This window comes from Gymnoscopelus braueri (assembly GCF_963280865.1).
Source record: "Gymnoscopelus braueri genome assembly, chromosome: 18".
NCBI classification, from domain to species: domain Eukaryota; kingdom Metazoa; phylum Chordata; class Actinopteri; order Myctophiformes; family Myctophidae; genus Gymnoscopelus; species Gymnoscopelus braueri.
Genome location: NC_137618.1, coordinates 6,833,843 through 6,854,672, shown reverse-complemented (window position 1 = coordinate 6,854,672; position 20,830 = coordinate 6,833,843). Strand labels below are relative to the sequence as shown.

Sequence of the window (20,830 nt, the reverse complement as noted above, 5' to 3'; positions counted from 1 at the left end):
CTTGAGTAGCTATTTTCTAAACTTCTACTCCACTACTTCACAGATGGAAATATTGTATGTTTTAGTTACAAGTTACTGTGCAGATTTGTATTATTAATTGAGTTATTAATGATTGGTTTAGTCTACTCGTACTTAATTACACAATCTGCATACTTCTTCCACCACTTGGCCATTACTGACTTTAACAAAACATCATCTACAGTACAATGGGGTTTGGTTTGGCCTATACCGCCATCTGCTGGATGTCTACATGCTCAACATTATGTATAAGACTTGAACCCACTCATGTAAGACTACAGTAAATAACATGGGATCATCTGTGCTTTATGCATTTTTACATGTCTGAATAGAAAGTCACATCAATCAGTCAGTATTATGTTGTTGATTACAGAAAATAAATTATGTTTTAAGGACAATGTCCAATTGTATTACAATTTAAGCATATAGCAGATGCTCTTATCCAGAGCGACTTGCTCTGTAGAGTAAACATGAAATAGTAAATAAACAGGGTAAATAGTCACCTACATGGAATACAGAGAGAACAATATAGTGCCTCAATGAAACTATAGGATACCAGGTAAACAATGAACCTAGCATTTCTCTAATAACCTGATATCTAGATATCTTTCTTAACATTTGTGGTCGAGAACAATTGAGGTATCTACATAGTAACCTAGCATCTGTTGAAGGAAAAAGAAAGTGGCAAACAGGGATACCAGGAGATTCAGTTATTTAGTTGAATTATTAAATAATATATTATTACAATATCTGGGCTGTCTGCTTTAAAACAGATGTTACGCTAAAACCAGTGTTGTGAGCTTCTGTGAGCTTTTTCACTGGTGTGTAGATGTTGTGCAGATAAGATTGGGTTGATAATATTAAGAATGCAACCACAAAAACACACATATTTACAGAATGATGTGTACTAGATTCTGCATTTTTTTAAATAAAAAGATTGTTGCTATCAGCCATAAACCTTGTTTTTCTGTATTTCAACTTTTAATGACGTTTATTTTTTTGGTAAATGAATGCCCTAATTCATCACACAAGAGTGTCACACAAAATGTGTGAGATGCGTTGTGAGCTTGTAGATCAGCTATCTTCACAATTTTTATCATATCCCCCAAATGTAAATCACATTGAGGGGCCTCTAAACAACACAGAGCCAAAAGCGATTTCACTTACACCTATAGGGGGCGCCAGATGTTTTTGCTTTTACATCATCTGAGCCTGTTTTAGGCCAGGTGCTGGACAACAATGCAAAGAACAATAAGAAGTTAAAATATCCACACACTGGATTACAGCTCCCTAACAGACGTTACACGCTGGATTGATGCCATCACCAGGGACTTACAACAAATGGGCTTGTCTAGCTGAAGCCGAGCCCCTAGCACAGGACCGACCCAAATGGAGAAGACTGGTGAAGCTGATTGGCTCTACGCATGGCGACGCCCCCGTCGTCAAGCAAGAGACGTGATGATGATGAACAGACGTCCCTAATGTATTCACAAGGCAATGTTTTAAGCATGTAGGTCTCCATCAGGCATCATCTTGTACCCATTTGTGGCACTGAAGACAGCAAAGCCATAGCAGGATGTGTTTTCTTTTAGCTTATCTGGGGAGTGAGAGAAGCAGAGAGACTTCTTCAGCTCCAGCATGCTGTGTGCGATGCTCAAAATATGTTCATTGTGGCCATTACACTATAGTGTTACCCCAGAGACTGCGCAATAATATGCTCACATAATAAGTAATCAGTCGTGTTTTTTTGCACCTTAAAACGTTAGACTGTTCCTACCTAAACTGTCGTATTATATAAGGCAGTGGTCCTCAATCATATTCATGTCAAGGACTCCCAAATTAATATGTATTTGGCCACAAAATCATGCAAGATTTATGTTAAATTAAATAAATAAATTACTAAAATATGTTTTATATCAATAAATCAAATTGACAATTTTTTAAATAACTAGATTACATTGATTCATCTGAATGTGTTGCAGTTCTATGACTTTATGGTCCATTGATATTATTTCCACTTAGAGTGGTCCCCCAGGGCTCTTTACTTGACCCCCTCCTTTTTCTCTCTATACAAAATCCCTTCCCCATAGAGTTGTGTTACAACACAACGCAATGAGATCTTGTAGATTTGCTATTTCTGTCACGGTGCAACACAGACTCGGACCCAAATGCAGAATAGAGAGGCACAGGCAGAGCAGGTGAAATGCAAGATGATTTAATTGCCAAATATATTGAGGACTAGGAAAATCAACAACTGAAACAGTAACAACATTGAAAAATTGTCAATGGTTAACAGGGAATTGAGGGTTTAAATACACACAGGACTAACCATACACAGGTGAACACAACCGACAATCAACACAGGGATTGGCTAGGGACTAGTCTCGCGTCACCAGACAACTATTCCACAATCTCTGAATGCTATATAGAGTCTGGAACTCCACTTCCCGAAAGCTGTTTAACGGAAGTTGTTCAGACCGGAAAGACATTCGACCAATCACGACGCGGTGCCCGCGGACCCGTAGTCCCAGTGGAAACAGAACCGAGGCGGAAGCATAGAGTCATAGGAGCGGTAGATTCATGTTATTTGTGCGAGGATTGTTTATCACAGAAAACTGAGAAAGGTATCATGGAATTAACGCCGAAAAAACTGTGAAAGAAGACACTAGTAGACATAAACGATGTTTATGAGATTCGTTGATTCCAGTCGGACTCCTTTGCGCCACTGCACAATGCTAAAACGGAAGTGGGTAGGGGAGGGGCATCTGCTTTCCCCTTACACATGATCAGAGCTTCCGAGTCCCAGACTGTATGCCGGAAACATTTGTAAATTGTGGGAGGCAATAGTCTGGTAACGCGAGACTAGCTAGGGACTAACAGGACACAAGTGGATAAAACGCATAATCACAGGGAGGTGAGACAAGACAGGTAAGGTAACTAGGGTAGACAGGAAACACTGGGAATAATACTACAAAATAAAACAAACACAACAGTAAGTAACCAGAGAAAACAGGACACACTAAAATAACGCTACAAAATAAAATACAAGGAGACAAATCCTGACGATTTACAGTATGCCGAATGTTAGCCTATAATACCCAGAATACCCAGGCACCATAAGTGGTCAAAGACATGTACCAACAACATAGGATGTATTTCAAGTATGTTTATTGTCATTGTGTGTGTGTGTGTGTGTGTGTGTGTGTGTGTGTGTGTGTGTGTGTGTGTGCGTGCGCGCGCGTGCATGCGTGCGTGCGTGCGTGCGTGCGTGCGTTGGTGCGTGCGTGCGTGCGTGCGCGTGCGTGGGTCCTATACCCTATATTCAATTGAACATTGTCTGTAGATATATCACAAACGCTCAAGCCCAAAAAGAAATCCACCAAATGTTGATGGACTGAAAAGTTTCATTTAACCCGAAAACCCTTGCACGTGGGATGGAAGACAGTCAATGATGATGATAACTCAACAATGATTGTGTTTATGATGAGCTTACTGTAGATTCCATATTGGCGGTGGACACATTGTATTTGCTTTTCAGGAAATAAAAATAAATAAATAACCTGTGTTCCAATGGATCCAATGCAGTTATTATTTAGTCACATGGTCTTTTCATGGGTTCAATATTTATGAAGCCCACAGACACACTTAACCACTTTCATTTAAAAAAAAATGGTGGCAATAGCAGATTGTCTTTTTCTGCTACTTTTGTATGACAAAGGAGGTCATTAACGGGCGCGTCCTAGCAAGACATGACAGAATGGGTTTCATTTGGTGCCTGCCTGCGTGCGCATACTGGTTCTTATCAGTGTGTTAAGGGGTCTATTGTAAATAACATGGGATCATCTGTGCTTTATGCATTTTTACATGTCTGAATAGAACGTCACATCAATCAGTCAGAAGGCAAAACTATATTGTTTCTTATTAATACATTTTATTACAATTTAAGCATATAGCAGATGCTCTTATCCAGAGCGACTTACAAGTGTTAAATCTGAATAAGTAGAGTAAACATGAACTCTAGTCAATAAACAAGATAATTACTGTAGTCGCCTAGGGCAGAGAGAACAATAATATAGTGCCTCAAAGAAACTATAGGATACCAGGTAAACAATGAACCTAGCTTTTCTCATAACCTTATATCTAAATTGCTTTCTTAACATTTGTGGCAGAGAAAAACAAAAACATGCGACATGAGAACAACAAGTGAGGTATCTGCATAGCAAACTAGCATCTATATATCGGGGACACGGTGGCACAGTCGGTAGTGCTGTCCTCTCACAGCTAGAAGGTCCTGGGTTCGATTCCCGCAGGGGACGCTGTGGGCGCTGGGGGCGTGTTCTCTCCTCTGCGTCATCAGTGCCCATACCCTAGGTGGGGTTGGCAAAAGGGCCTTTCTGTGTGGAGTTTGCATGTTCTCCCCGTGTCTCCTAGCGGGTAGGTACCCTCACAAAAACATGCAGTAATCCTGGTCACTATACTGCCTCCCCCTGGCCAGCCGGGGCGCCTGATGGAGGGGAAGGGAACTGGTTGGAATAACGTGTTCCTTCCACGCACTACGTCCAACCAGGGAAACTCTCCCCTGTCAGGTGACAAGAAGGTCAGTTGGCTCTCATGCATTGAAGGAGGCATGAGCTCGGCCCTGGCCTCCCTAGGTTGGCAGAGGGAAGGTAGTGCCCAGGATTACATAGACAATTGGCACTGGGTGTAAAAAATAGGGTTACAAAATCGCGGGATAAAATTTTAAATTAAACTAGCATCTATCAAAGGGAGAAAAAAATGTGGCAAGCAGGGATACTAGGAGAGTTTGGTTATTTTGTTGAATTATTAAATAATATATTATTATAATATCTGGGCAGTCTGCTGTAAAACTAATTATACACAGCCATTGTTATGAGCTTCTGTGAGGTTTTGCACTGGTTTGTAGATGTTGTGCAGATAAAATTTGGTTGATATAGTTCACCATGCAAAAACATCTTTGAGTCAGCTCTAATGCTTTTCCAACTTAGTTACTAACCAAGTTAGTGTCGTTTATGTGTGTGCGACTGTGTGTGCATGCTGTGTTGTATTTAATAATGCACCGGAATGTGCCCAAATATGGACATGCCTGACATCAAGGTACTGACGTAATGTAGCGATATATTAAGGGTGCGTTCGGAAGTGCGCCCTTAGATTCTATGCCAATTCTCAGACTTCCCTTTCCTGGGTCACATTAGCCACGTCTAACTAGGGGACCCGAGGCGTTCCCAGGCCAGCATGGAGATATCATCCCCCCATCTGGTCCTTGGTCTGCCAAGGGGCCTCCTCCCAGCCGGACGTGCACCACAGAACTCTGTGGGGAGACGACTCTCAGGAAACATCCATACTAGATACTAGATGTCCAAACCACCTTAACTGGCTCCTTTCCAAGTAAAGAAGCAGCGGCTCTACTCCCCGTCTCCTGGATGACTGAGCTTCTTACCCTTTCCCTAAGGAAGATGCCAGCCATCCAACTGAGAAAACTCATTTCGGCAATCTTGTTCTGGTGACCCACGTTTCCTGACCATAGGTGGGAGTATAGGAACAAAGACTGACCGTTTGGGATTTGCCTTCTGGCTCAGCTCTCTTTTCATCACAGCAGTGCAGTTCAGTGAATGCAGTACAAATCCTGCTGCTCCTATTCTCTGGCTGATCTCCACCCATTCCCTACTTGCAGTGGACCATTCTCCAGATTCCTACTGAGAACCATGGTCTCAGATTTAGCCACTTAATACTCAACTGTGAGCGCTGGACGTTGCCATTTTTATCTTTCATTCAAATAAACGTTAATTCACCCCATGTATAAACCCGTTTTGTTACACGTAGATTGAGTGTTGAATACTGTCTTAAGTACCAAACAAGCAGCAACCACACCTTTTGCAATGACTTTCCACCACTGTTATTGCCTACGTTCAGACACTCAGGCAACTCCGCTTTTCAGACGGACAGATGCCTCAAGCTACGTCCAATGCCAACACTGACAACAACATTGCCGCACTGCAGTTCTGGAAAACCGCCGATCTGACCGACTTCACACTTGGACTCTGCACTCTCTTGGTTTCTCAGCAATACAAAAGTTTGAAGTTATTGGTCGAACAGTTCTCGAGATATGCCAAAGAGAGACACATACACACTCACAGTTGAGTTTGTGTGTGTGTGTGTGTGTGTGTGTGTGTCAAATAAACTCCACTGATTGGTTGAAACTCTTGCATAAACGGTAAGGAGCTTCCCGAAGCCAAACTCTCAAGTTGGTGTGTCATATGATACGACTGAACGTCTGACCTCCAAGTACTCTGATAATGGTTACTGACAACGGGTGTGTACAAGTAAACTCCAACAGGGCAAAGACAAAGGGGAAGGAGATGTTTTCACCCCTGTGTGTGTCTGTGTCTGTCTGTCTGTCCGCAGCTAATCTCACAAACCAGTGGGCCGATCAACACCAAATTCATTGTGCACGTGGTCAGTAGGCCGCGGAGTATATTCCCAAATATTTCCCCACATAATAAGAATTATTCATAATCTCACATCCACTGTTCCGCCGAACCGCTCATCAGTCTTGCTCAAATATGGAGTGCCACACTGACATCATCGATATGAAGTCATGACATCAGAGTTTCCCTGGAGGAGATGTGCGTTTCACCGGGCGAGTATCTCAGTACAATGGATTTGTACTTCCATGTACTGTTATGTACTGTCATGTACTGTTCTCATGTCTTACTAAATAAACTACATCAATCAATCAATCAAACCACGAAGGATACAAGGGCTTTATGTGTTATCCTTTTAGCATAGCTTTTGACTGTACTACACGTACTGTACAAAGTAATCAATCAATCAATCAATCAATCTTCTATCCTATCCTATACATTAGGACATTGGGTCGGCGGTGGACAGTGGGCGTCACAAACGTAACATGCCCATATATGGAGACTATTCTAACACGGGGAGCGGACAGCTCTTGCTGTTGTCACTGACAGACACTCTGACATCACAAGCTCACGTCACGTTTGTGCAGCTGCGCCAATATAAGTGAATGGCATGCACAGAAGAACCCCATCACATATACCCATGTATGTCACCAGCGCGACGTCAGCAGTTTCTGATGACATCAGGGATCCCCGTACGTCCTAGCCTGGTTCCATACCATAGACCCCGCCCACTCTCTGAGTGGACTGCCTCTTGGTCTGGAGTTGTAAATGTGAACCTAGGACTTCTCCTGTACAAAATGCGTTGTCCAATGAGAGGCGGAGGTGGGCGTGGGGATCCCTTAGGATTGGTTTAGGGAATTTCTAATCCCCTCCCCTTTATAATCCCAGACGCTGGAGCCAATTTCAGACTGAAGCTCCACGCAGCTTCAGTCTGATAATCAGGCTACGTACGTCCATATTTTGTCAATCGGTAGAGGGGACTCTGAGGATGGGTACAATGGTTACTCTCACAACAACAATTACAACGGGTCTTTCATGAACGGGTCCCACAGGGGGTCCGTGGCTTAATGAATATCAAACTGGGTGTCCTTAAAAAATGTGTGGTTGAGAATCACAGGATCAATGAATCCAAACTGCTTTAATGTCAATGGAAAAGAGTGATGTACCATAATGGTGTTAGCATGTCATTGACATTATGTAGAACTGTGATTCTCAACCCTTTTAATTTCAAGGACCCCCAGTTTGATATGCATTAGGCCATGAACCCTTATGGGTCCATTTGGTTTCATTGGTACACTCTTGGAGTTACAGACCCGTAAGGGTCCATTTGGACTCCTGGTGGTCCCTGGACCCAACTTTGAGAACCAGTCATTTTGAACTGCATCAAAATTTTATTGGATCCAGTGTCATTTAAGAGAGGAATAAGTGCTGATGAGAATGTCCAAGTTTTAAATGCCAACTTAAATCACAGACTGGCAAGAAGGAACATTATGTGAAACTTGTGGGCGTACATGGAAGAGCTGTAATGGCACCTGTGCAAATCGCGGTTGCTAGCCACACATGGTGCTAGATGCCATATATAGACATTTTCCGCCAATATAAGGTGGTGTTGTAGGCTGAAAATGCCTTTATAAGTTGACTTCATCTGAGAGATAGTCAGAGTGTCACAGAGATAGAGACAGTGAAGACGGACATCCATTGAGAGACATACCGACAAAACAAAGATGGTTGACAATGATGTTGAAACCGAGCTGTTAGACTTCGAAGAAGATGAGGAGCCTCAGGCCTCCACCGCGGGGCGTGCCACCCCGGCCGGCAAGGAAAAAGTGAAGGGTTCCTATGCCTCCATCCATAGCTCCAGCTTCAAAGACTTCCTGCTCAAAGCCGAGCTGCTCCGCGCCATCAACGACTGCGGTTTCGAGCATCCTTCTGAGGTCCAGCACGACTGCATCCCCCAGGCCATTCTGGGCGTAGACATCCTTTGCCAGGCCAAATCTGGTATGGGAAAGACGGCTGTGTTTGTGCTGGCCACACTGCAGCAGATTGCGCCCACTGACGGACACGTGTCGGTGTTGGTCATGTGCCACACACGGGAGTTGGCCTTCCAGATCAACAAGGAGTACGAGCGTTTCTCCAAGTACATACACAACGTGAAGACGGGCGTGTTCTTCGGCGGCCTGTCCATCAAGAAGGACGAGGAGACGCTGAAGAAGAACTGCCCCCACATCGTGGTGGGAACGCCGGGTCGCATCCTGGTGCTCATCCGCAACAAGACCCTCAACCTGAAGAACATCAAACACTTTGTCCTGGACGAGTGCGACAAGATGCTGGAGCAGCTGGACATGAGGCGCGACGTCCAGGACATCTTCAAGCTCACGCCCCATGATAAGCAGTGCATGATGTTCAGCGCCACGCTGAGCAAAGAGATCCGACCCGTCTGCCGAAAGTTCATGCAGGAGCCCCTGGAGGTGTTTGTGAACGACGAGACCAAGCTGACACTCCACGGTCTGCAGCAGTACTACTGCAAGGTGCTGGACAAGGAGAAGAACAAGAAACTGTGTGAGCTGCTCGACGCCTTGGAGTTCAACCAGGTGGTGATCTTTGTCAAATCCATTCAGCGCTGCGTGGCGTTGTCCAAGCTTATGGTGGACCAGAATTTCCCCGCCATCTCCATCCACAAGGGAATGGCTCAGGAGGAGAGGCTGGCCCGCTATCAGCAGTTCAAGGAATTCCAGAGCCGGATCCTGGTGGCCACCAACCTCTTCGGCAGAGGGATGGACATTGAGCGGGTCAACATTGTCTTCAACTATGACATGCCAGAAGATTCCGACAACTATCTGCACAGGGTGGCCCGTGCTGGTCGGTTCGGTACCAAAGGTCTGGCCATTACCTTTGTGTCAGACGATGCCGACAGCAAGATTTTGCATGATGTGCAGGAGCGCTTCGAGGTCAATGTGCCTGAACTTCCAGACGAGATTGACATCTCCACCTACCTTCAGAAGTCCAGATGAGTAGTCAGTCCTTTAGCTTTTTATTTGAATGCTAAGCCTTTCTGGGGGGTTAGGGGGTGTGGTGGAGGGTTATCAAGTTTTTTTAATTTAAATTAAACCTTTTTAAAAGACGACAAAAATAATCATGACATATCTCAGAAAGGTCTAAAACTACCAAAGTAATTACTTTTTGATGGAGCAAAGGTGACATCGGTGTAAATAAAGTATGGTATGGGGACACCATGCCTTCCACGTCAGCTATTTCCATATTATGATCATTATCACTTGGACATGATCACTCATGTATCAAAAAGAGTGCCCTTAAATCAGTGGTATTAAGGTGTAGGCTGAGTGGGTGATTCACACCTGTCACAGCAAATAACTTCTGTCTGTCTGAAACAGTCCCAGAAGACAAGGAGGTCAACTAAAGTTCCCTCCAGGACAACTAAACAGGCAAGTGAAGAGTAACGTCTGACTGCAATAACTTCACAATCATGGAGGAACCCAGACCACTGCACTCCTTCTGGCGATTAGGATGCAACATGAGAGGGGTGTTTATGCTTACAGCTGGTCATATCTCTGCTCTGCTTAACCAATAAGAGACACGAAGACAATGTCCCATGTCAGAACACTGGTAATTTTTGCGCAAATGTACAAATGTACAGCACAAGGGCATCGTTAGGATCTTGAAACACTGGGGCTTAGCCCAGCCCATAAATCGTTAGATTTTGCACCATTTCAAGTTATTTCCCAGTACAGTAGGAAATGGTCCTGGATGGCGTATACACAAGAATGCTACGAATGGCACTCGATGTTACGTCGGAGACAGGAGGACCACACTCGTAATGTAATGTGGCCCTCTACGGGGGCCTCCTGCAGGTCATGGACAAGGTCAGAGAGAGAGAGAGGGATGAGACTCTTAGGGCCACGGTATTATGCACCCGGAACTGATGGCAAGCAAACTGATACTGTGGGAGCCAACCCAAGGCACTGCAGAGCCACCAGTGATGCTGGATAGGTAGGAGAGTGGAGGGCAGTGATCCCGTGTTGGTGTCGGCTAGTAATTTCAGCGTATAACGAATATAATCGATGTGAACCAAAAGCTGTCTGGTGTGTAGGCTAGCTCTCACAACATGGAGTTAAAATAAACTAAATGAGTGCAATCTGAGTGCTGATACTATTCATTTATTTCTTTTTTTTGTCAGGAACAGAATCAGTGGTTAGACGGGGTCCAGTGATGATGGCATGGCTCCAATGTGGATCTTTGTCATCATATTGATAATGCCCAAATATGGAGATATGTAGGTGGAACATTCTGCACTCCTTTTTCTGCACTTTGCATGATTGAATTTGTCATGATTAATGAGGCATTGTGTTACCATAGATAACTAGCCCTTAGAAGAGCCATAATGAGGTGCACTTTGATTTCCGGTGTATGGATGATGTCTTATTGATCACAAATCATATTGATGACATAAGTCATTTACATATGTGGACATGGTCCTGATCCAAGCCGCATTGACTTTCTTCATTATAAAATTTAAGATAAACATTTCAAAAAGTGAAAAAACAAAATTATGTGTGGTGGTAGTAAACTGTCCTACTGACAGTGTGCAAACATAAATTTGGTGCCAATTTTTGTGAGATAGCTCCGGACAAACAGAACAGAGACAAGACCCTCTCATAGACAACTGTTCTACAGAGTGTCTGTCACAGCCCTCATCTCTACTCTCTCCTGCTCATAAAAAGGATGCAATCAGCATTATGCCAAACAAAATCGAACCAAATCTCATTTTTTTGATGTGATGATTAGATACACATGTTATTTATTCATTTATACATACTGGTAAAAAAAATATAAAATATAAAAGTTTGTGTGATTTTTACTTTTATCTACCCACAACAAAACACAACAAAACTATCAACCGTCTCATTTTCCCTTTTATTTTTATACGGTTATTTATTTTACAAATCATTCTGCATTTACACTGTATTTTTGTTTTATTGTGCTGTGTATCGTCTGCACACCTGCCATGTGTCTACTTTAATCATCACCTGGTCTTCCTTCCTTCCATTTCACTCTTTTTCACCTCCTGTAAGTGATTTTATGCTTATTGCACACGCATGCATGCATGCATGCATGCAGGCACACACACACACACACACACACACACACACACACACACACACACACACACACACACACACACACACACACTTCAAATGTCCACTAAAACCAGGAATGTAAAATGGTACTTTCACCTCTAAATATTGTTGCTGTCGAGTGGAAACCATTCCTTTTTTTTATTACTTTTTTTAATTATATAAAGCATTTAAAAAACAATGTCAAATAGAGTAAATAGCGATCTACAAGATTACAAGATTTGCTATTTTCGCTACTTTTGTGATGAAGTAGGACGTCAATTTATGAAAAGAAAAGACAACTGAGTTGCAACTGTGCTTGGACTGCCTAATTGTTAATTCAAAATTAATTGTACCATTAGTGTCTCTATGCTGGGTGTGAATTGCTATGCACTTATGTCGGGTGTGAATTGTTCTGTATTTGAACTGTATTGTCTACCCATTCTTGAGAATCGGGAAAAAAACACTTTATTCGTATTTATTTTTTCATAGATTCTTCAATTATGCCAGGAAAATATATTCAAAAAAATCAAAGTGTCCACTTTTAAACCATGTAATGGGCCTACCTCCCACAGTTTTTTTAGAGGTCAACTCCATAACATGGCATACTGTATCTGACAGAGTTGACATCTGACGGAGTCTGACGGAGTTGACAAAATGTTATGTTTTTTATTATTATTCCACAGCACAGTCGTAGTGAGTTACTTATGTTCTATTAATGCTAATAGAATTAAATAGAAAGCTTACCAGAGCTTTCGCAGCTTTCCATACTTTGTTTAAACCAGGAAGTGAGACAGGGGACCTTAGAATATAGCTAGTTGACAACAATCTTGGACACAACTTAAAAGGGTAAAACTTAAAAAAAAAAAAACTATTTAAAAAAAGAAGTTGATATTAATGTTTGGTAGGACATGATTTGTCCCAATTCTCAAGAATGGGTGTGTGTAGGGAAAAGAAAAAAAAGGCAATGTTGTCTAAACGGACTGTCACAATTATTACATAATTATGTCACAATTATTTGAGATAATCGATTTTTTTTTGTATAATCGGCATAATCATTTCCATGTTAAAAATGTCATATATTTTCAGAAAATGACCAAAAAAATAAAATACCAGATCTATAAGCTCAAGGCGCATTTTGAGCTTGTAGATCGTCTTTTTCCTCTATTAATGTTTATTTTTTAGAATAAAGTAATGAAATATGTGAATTTATAAAGCCCTGTGCAACTTTTGTTTACGAAGACTAAAAGCCAAACAGAAATGTAGTATTAATAATGTTTCAATAATGTTCAACAACAGAAACACAATTTAATCATTAATCGCAATTATTTGAGTGACAATTAATCAAGTAAAAGTTCATAATTTTTTTTCCTCTTATTTTTGAAAATGTTTTTCTTATATGGTCTTATAGTCTTTGCCTTAGTGCATTAGCTAACCTGATACAACAACTGGCAAGCTATGTAAACAGAGTGCTCTTTCTCGTGCGCACGTTCACAAAAATTGGGCACGTGCCAAGTGGAGTGAAGTAGATGTGCTGCTTGAATAATACACAGAAGACCCAAAACGTTTTGTGAGGGCTTAAATGCATGATTGTAATGGCAGATGAATAGAATAGATCTGGGGCTATTTAATATTTTATTTAATTTAACTTTTATTTTTTTTGTAGTTATTCATAAAACATTCGAGATTGTAGCGTTGTAAACCCACCCCATACCGCATGGTACAGTTTACACACGCACATGTGCGAGCACACACACACACGGATGCGCGCACGCGCACACACGCGCACACACACACACACACACACACACACACACACACACACACACACACACACACACACTGTAATCGATTTCTTAATTCATTTTTTTAAAACTTTTTTTTTAATTAGAAAAAGTGTTTCATTACATCCTTCATTCAGTATGTTGATGCAGTTTTCTGTTTCCAATTGAATAAGATTAATCTCCTTGCCAGTAGACTGACTTTATTATACCATAATTATTCCTTCAATGAATCTAAGTTGATAGGTCCATGCTGTCCATCCTGATAAGGTCTGATAAATATTGCTTCCAGAACTTGATGTTCTTGGGGAATTCCAGAATATAAGCTAATGATGCTGGGTCCAGCCGACAGCGTTCACATGAATGATCTGTTTGTGGAAATATCTTATTGAGCTTTTGCTTGGTACCAATGTTTTCAAGGACCCCTACATTGATACATGTTAGACCCCCATTTTAAAAGATTTGTTGCCAGGGACCCCATAAGAGAAGATTTAGATGTTAGATTAGATTGAGTACATAATTCTACATCTGTTTATACAGTAGGTGGAGAGAGAGAAACCTGTGATCTGAATAGTCATTCTTGTACAGTTCATTCTCACATTGGATTCTAGCTGGTAGTGAAATTATGGCAAAATTAATCACTTTCAACCTGTGCGGTGCATTAGTTGTGGGCTTGTAGTTTTGCATTTTTTTTACACCCAGTGCCAATTGTCTATGTAATCCTGGGCACTACCTTCCCCTCTGCCAACCTAGGGAGGGCCAGGGCCGAGCTCATGCCTCCTTCAATGCATGAGAACTAACTGACCTTCTTGTCACCTGACAGGGGAGAGTTTCCCTGGTTGGACGTAGCGCGTGGAAGGAACACGTTATTCCAACCAGTTCCTTTCCCCTCCATCAGGCGCCCCGGCTGGCCAGGGGGAAGCAGTATAGTGACCAGGATTACTGCATGTTTTTGTGAGGGTACCTACCCTAGGAGACACGGGGGGAACATGCAAACTCCTCATCACCACAATATTAAAAACCTAACCCCCATCCAAAACTACCATCACCACCGACACAATATGTTTCCTGCTTTGTGCTTTGCCAGGACAGAAGTTTAGAACAGCTCATACGTATATGTACTGACAGAACACTCGCTACTTACTAATATCATCTTACATAAAACAAATAGTTCCCTGTCACCATTTGACTGAAAGAACTGGCTCTACATGTCAGCCTTTATATAGTTACTAGACCGGTGCTCAACTCGGGAACGATGCAAGTTGGGAATCCATGCCCACGACGGTTAATGCAATACCGGTTGCACTCGTTGTACCCGTTGTCAAAATAAAAGCACAGATAGTCTAACTATACGTGACACAAATCTCTGCGTGTGTGTGTGTGTGTGTGTGTGTGTGTGTGTGTGTGTGTGTGTGTGTGTGTGTGTGTGTGTGTGTGTGTGTGTGTGTGTGTGTGTGTGTGTGTGTGTGTGAGTGTGTGTGTGTGTGTGTGTGTGTCAGAGTGTGTACTTGTTCTTTGCGTAAACGTCTGGCTAATCAATTTCAAGCCGTGTCGCCAAGGAGTCAGTGCAGTGAAGTCGATTGAACCCCAGACCCCATATATGGATGGGCATATACTAATGACATCAGGGGTATCCATCCATATATGGGCATAAAAGGGCCTATGGACATAAAAGGGACATAAAAGGGTCTTATGCAAGACGTTGAGCTCGAAATAACAGGAGTAACAGGACAGCCATAGAAGAATCTAACCAAACATGCCTCTAAATGACGAGCATCCCGCGTCAACCTCCAGTGACGTGAACTCATACCCGGACAGCGTAACGTCCACCAGCGACCTGGACGCTTCCCCTGACAGCCTCACCAGCACCGCCTCCCCCAGCGCTCCTGACATAACCATGGATGAAGTCATGGCCTCTGCCAGGGACCTGTGCAATCTCACCCTGGCCCACGAGATTATCGTCAATCCCAGCTTCGCCCTGGAGACGCTGAAACTGCCTCAGAACAGTTTGGGCAAACTAGTCAAAGACATCGTCCACAGTGCCTTCTGGGATACCCTGGAGTCTAAGCTGAACCACGACCCACCGCAGTATGAGTTTGCCATACAACTACTGAAGGAGATCAGAGAGACCCTACTGTCCATGACCAGAGCCATTTGGATGCGGAACCAGATCATGGAGGCTCTGGACATTGACCTGATTCGCCGGCAGGCCGACAATGACGCAGTGGATTTCCGAGAGCTCGCTTCGTACATCATCACTACCATGGGCAAGCTGTGCGCACCAGCCAGAGACGAGGAAGTCAAGAAGCTCTACGGGATCACAGACAACATAGTGACGCTGTTCAAGGAGATCTTCTGTGTGCTGGACTTGATGAAGCTAGACATGCTCAACTTCACCATCAAGAACCTGAGACCTGTGCTACAGAAGCAAGCCGTGGAATATGAGAGAGCCACATTCCAGAACATCGTAGACACTATGCCCAGCGCCTTGGACCACACAAACTCCTGGATCAATGCATCACTTGAGGAACTGGTGCTGATCATGAATCCCACTGAGCAGACCCATGGTCAGGAGAAAGGTCAGACGGCCCTGCCCACACCCTTCCTGGTCATCGATAACGCCTTCCTCCGTCTCCTTACCTGGGACTGCAGCAGCCCACTGCCGGAGACCTTGATGACGGACGAGATTCGTCTGTGGGACATTCAGTGGCGGCTTCAGCAACTCCAGGCAGTGAACGGGGTGTTGCTTATTGTCTACAGTGCCATCGGGGGTCCGATCGAAGGCCTGTCCTCTCTGGCCGACCACCTCAAAAGGACGATCAGCGTTCTCCTGGATGGGTTGCACAGTCCCAACTTCGCCCTGGAGGAGGCGCTAAAGACTGCCAGTGCCCAGATCTGCCGGGAGCTAAACAAGTCTCTGACACAGAGGAAGTATCCCCCGCTGACCCCAACACTGCAGGCCTCACTCACCGGCCAGATCTGTAGCCTCGCCCAGGAGGACAACCCTATCCGCAGTCTCGTTGAGGAGCGTGTAAAGCAGTACTTTGTGGGTCTCGTCACTGCACCCAAGCCCCTGGATAAACTGGAACAGGTACCTGCCGGCCTGACAGCCATCCAGCCGGAGCTGGCGTCCCTGGGGGCCAAGTTCATCGGCCTGGTCAACTACAACAAGCGTGTCTATGGACCTTTCTACTCTGGCATTCTCAGGAAGCTAATGTTCGGTGACGCGTCACCGGCACCTTCTGCAACTACTGCTCAGGGTCCCACTCAGAGGATAGGATAGGCTTTATTGTTTGTTATAGATGCATAGAGTATCTGCTGCTTTGTAACTTCTAAGGACTAGGTGGGTATTGGAGAAACAAACAGTGCGGGACTCCATCTCTTGCCGTCTCTGACACAGGGCGTTCCATGTAAAACAAACGCACAATGTCTTCATTAATTCCCAAACTCTTCCAAGTTGATGTATTGTCGTGGTGGATGTCGCATCGACCGTGACCAAAAATCCTCCTATATTAAAAATACCTTGTGGCTGGGTGGACGGTGGGAGTCACAAATGTAACATCCGGATTAGATTTGCCAACCCAACCGCTTTGCAGGTTGGTCTGATCTGCGATACTAGGTGTTCAGGCCGCAACGCTGCCTGAACATGTAGTTCTTTTAAAAGTTCACTATTTCAAAATGTATTTCCCCCAACATTCAAAAAGTCCCGGCTACTCAGGAAGGAGACAAACATTTCTAAGTCTGAATGAAGCTTCTAAGTTAGAGTATGCCGGTGCTAGAGAGCGTGCCAAACTTTTGAGAAGAAAATAAAATAAAATATCAAGTTATAGTAAAGAATAGAGCGAACAAAACATAACATGGCTCTCCCTAGCCCATGGACTGATGATTGGTTTACACCTCTTCAAACAGAACTTTTGATACATTGAAGGAAAAGTGTGTTAGACTGACGGAAGTGCAGAAATGCAGTGTTGATGTGACACCTTGCAGTGCAAACAGTGTGAAAAGGTTTATATTGATAATAAAGTAGGCCTATGAGCTTATATTCAAGCTTTATTTCAGCGATGCCTGTACAATTGATGCGTATAGCTTCCATGTGGATCTCTGACATCATGTCATCATCATCATCATATTGATGACATCAGTAGCAACTCCATATTTGGGCAAGACTGATAATATCATATTGTTGATGACAGTCATCTCTGAATTTGGGCATGTTTCAGCCTGATCTGAGCCCCATTGATAAATAAATCTAAAATGTATATAAAACAATAATGATCACAATAATGTAAAAAAATAAGATCACACCCAGTGTGAAGTGGGCGGTGTGGTCATCACAGTGGTCATCATAGTGATGGAAGCTCACTTCCAAAAAATTAGATTTTTGGAAGTGCATAATCCTATTTATAGGTTATTAATGTCATCATGTGTCTCGCTAGCCAATCACAGTGCTGAATAGAGTCAGCCAATCACAGTACAGGAAAGTGGGCCAAGTGGGCCAATCACAGTGCAGGAAACTAATACTAATGAGGTGTCCCAACCCCACTTATAGGGGCGGCTAACACCGCCCAAAAAAAGAATGGAGGTACTAATCTGAGCTACAAAAATGTGGTGGTGATCGGTCCAGAGGTTTTCCCAGGACAAACAGACACACAGATATAGACACAGACAGACGCATACACAGACACACAATTAAATTAAATTAAATTAATTTTTATAAATAAAATAAAATAAAATAAAATAAAATAAAACTAGAAAATGTGCTCCTCGGAGCACAGGTCTCCGCCAGGCGAGTACTGTTCCTGATTAATCCTGTCTTACCTATTTATATTACATATTGTGATGTCATGTGAAGCTTGACCAATGTTAGCTTGGCTGAGACGGACACAAACACACACAGAGGGTAAAACATACTCTCCGCCATGCCTTCGGCCTGGCGGAGACAATAAAAAATAAATAAATACAATTTAAATACAATTTAAATGTAATAATAATAAGAAAATTAAGATAACAAATAAGTTTAAAATAGGTTAAAAATACAGGTACAAAAAGAATCAGGTAGTGGAAAAAAATTAACAAAAGACTGAGTTGAGCTGATGTCTGCTAACCTCGCATCACCAGGCTTCGTTCAATGCGTGACAAACATAACCGAGTATCAAGAAAAAAACTATACAAAATAAACCGATGGAAATGTACCCTACAGTGAGTGATGGAGCCATGGAGGCAAGATGTGTGTGGCCAACAAGGGTTGGCTAGAAACCATTTCTACAGTGCGATGGCCTCTCACTTTGATGTCGCACCACCACGGCCCAGAAAGACCCGAGATCCACTTAACTGAAAGACTTCGCTCGTTGACCACGTTGGCTTAAGAGAGATTTTAGAGGACATGATTGCAATGGATGTGATTGCAGTTTGGTTTGATTTGGTCACTCCCACGATTGATGCAGTAGTACAAAGAGAGTGACCCTGCAAAGGACATCAGAAAAGCCATCTCACCGCTGTCGATTGACAGGCCTTATATTGTCTTCAAAGGTGCTGTTGGCATAAGGTTAAGTTCAATATTAATTTAGTTTTAATTAGTGGGTTTGCTAGTTTCAGCTTTATATTGTAATATGGGACAGCAGCATGATGTAGCTCTGCTATTTTTGAAGATTTTTGAGAAAAACAAAAGTGCACGTTCTCTATTATTTTAGTTAGTTTTGTAAACACAATACAGTTTGAGTTAGTTATCGCTTTTTTGCAAAGCCTCGTTTTAATCATCAGTTAACTAAAATGTTCTATTTTGATCATGAACGGCTAGATGAATGATGACCTCACCACAAAATGGCTCCAATCAGAATCAGAATCAGAATCAGTTTTATTGTCACATCACAGGTTTACAAGGTAAAAAAAGTGGGTGAAATTCTTTTTTGTACATCGTTCCCATCGCAACGTTAGTTTCCATAGAAAGAAGAGGGGGGGAGGAGAAGAAGAGGGTGGGGGGCAAGTGGGAAGGAGATCAAAACAAGAGAGCAACAGAAGGCCAGACAAGTTATCTACATATTTACAAATTACCTGAGATAATAAAAAACTAAAAAAACTAAACTAAGGTGCCTGAGCATAGCAGCAATGTATTGTATACTGTGCATGTTATACTTATACTGTGCATGATAGACAATGGACGTTAAGGTGCTTAGAGGAAAAGGAGCACAATAAAAAAATATAAAAAAAAGTCAGTGCGTTATACAAGGGATTAAGGTGCAAAAGGTCAGTGCGTGTCCACCTAGAGTGGACTGACCCTAGTATAATCCGCAGGTAGCTCCATGAGGGAGTGCAACAAAAAGTCATTTGTACTTGGTGTAGTCCACAGGTGTGTCCGAGGGGGGGCTAAAGTCCAAGGTCATTGTCCCTGGTATAATCCACAGGTGTGTTCAGGAAGAGCCAGAAAAGTCTGCGCCGCCTGTTGTCAGGCTGCTGAACAAGGCCTATGCCTCATTCAGGCTTATGCCCCATTCAGCATTCTGACAGCAGCCGGATTGAAACTACACCAGATCCTGGTGGTGGAACTCTTGATACTGCGGTAGAGCCCCTTGCCCGGTCGTGGTCGTTGTAGGGGGTTGAACAGTCTGTGACTTGGGTGGTGCTTGCCCTTGATGATGCGCTTGGCTTTGACCACGCACCGCTTTTTGTACAGTTCCTGGAGCGCTGGGAGCTCGAGTCCCATTATCCGCTCTGCCGATCGCACTACTCGTTGTAGGCTGATCTTTTCAAAGACAATCTGTGGTCAGAAGATTCCGTTTCGCCCCGTGCCACATGGTGTGGGGTAGTGAGCGTGTAGATCTGCTATTTTTTATCCTCTAAATTAAGTCTGTTTTATTTTATTTTTAAAATCATAACCTGTGAATGCATTGTCTTTGTTTTTGTTTTATTTTTTATGTATTTATATGTATTTATTTTGCAACAGATATAGCTTATATACTGTATGCTTCCATTGATGTGTGTACAGAAACACTTTTCTGGAGCTTTGCTGTAGATGCATAGAGAGAGACTATCCATCTACATATTAGTAGGCCTATCTACAACAATATAGGCTACTTAGTTCGGCAAGGAAACACCAGCCAATGTTTTGAATGAGAATATAAGCTGCAACCTTCAAAAAGGAGATATAAAGTTCCAAAATGCATTAAGGTCAGACTACAGAAATCGATTTTGAGGCTGATTTAGAATCTAGCGATGGGCAAGCTGAACGGTGGATCATTGCTCTTGTATTTGTGTTTTTAAGTAATTAATTTGTTTTCTTTTCTTTGTGTTATGTCAAAGGTGTGTATTATGTGTTGCATACAAGGCTGCTGTGTAGCAGGACACATTTCAAAATCCCCCATAACGTGGGGGAAGTAGTTGAGTGGCTACAGCTCCACATGTTGAGAGTGCGCCCAAGTCACAAAGGTCAGTGTGATGTGACTGCCGGGCCCCTGGAGTC

At 43.0% G+C, this 20,830-nt stretch overlaps 2 protein-coding genes across 2 annotated transcripts; both read left to right on the top strand.

The window, feature by feature from the left end:
* Positions 1-8,179: 8,179 nt before the first annotated feature.
* On the top strand, positions 8,180-9,472 carry LOC308073516 (ATP-dependent RNA helicase DDX39A-like; the record flags this gene model as incomplete). The annotated part of the gene is made up of 1 exon (XM_080412449.1): positions 8,180-9,472. The coding sequence occupies exon 1, from the start codon at positions 8,186-8,188 to the stop codon at positions 9,470-9,472; it is 1,287 nt and encodes a 428-aa protein (XP_080268575.1). The 5' UTR covers positions 8,180-8,185.
* A 5,658-nt stretch (positions 9,473-15,130) lies between these two features.
* LOC308105848 (T-complex protein 11-like protein 2) lies at positions 15,131-16,657 on the top strand (the record flags this gene model as incomplete). The annotated part of the gene is made up of 1 exon (XM_080456772.1): positions 15,131-16,657. The coding sequence occupies one exon, from the start codon at positions 15,131-15,133 to the stop codon at positions 16,655-16,657; it is 1,527 nt and encodes a 508-aa protein (XP_080312898.1).
* Between the last annotated feature and the right edge of the window lie 4,173 nt (positions 16,658-20,830).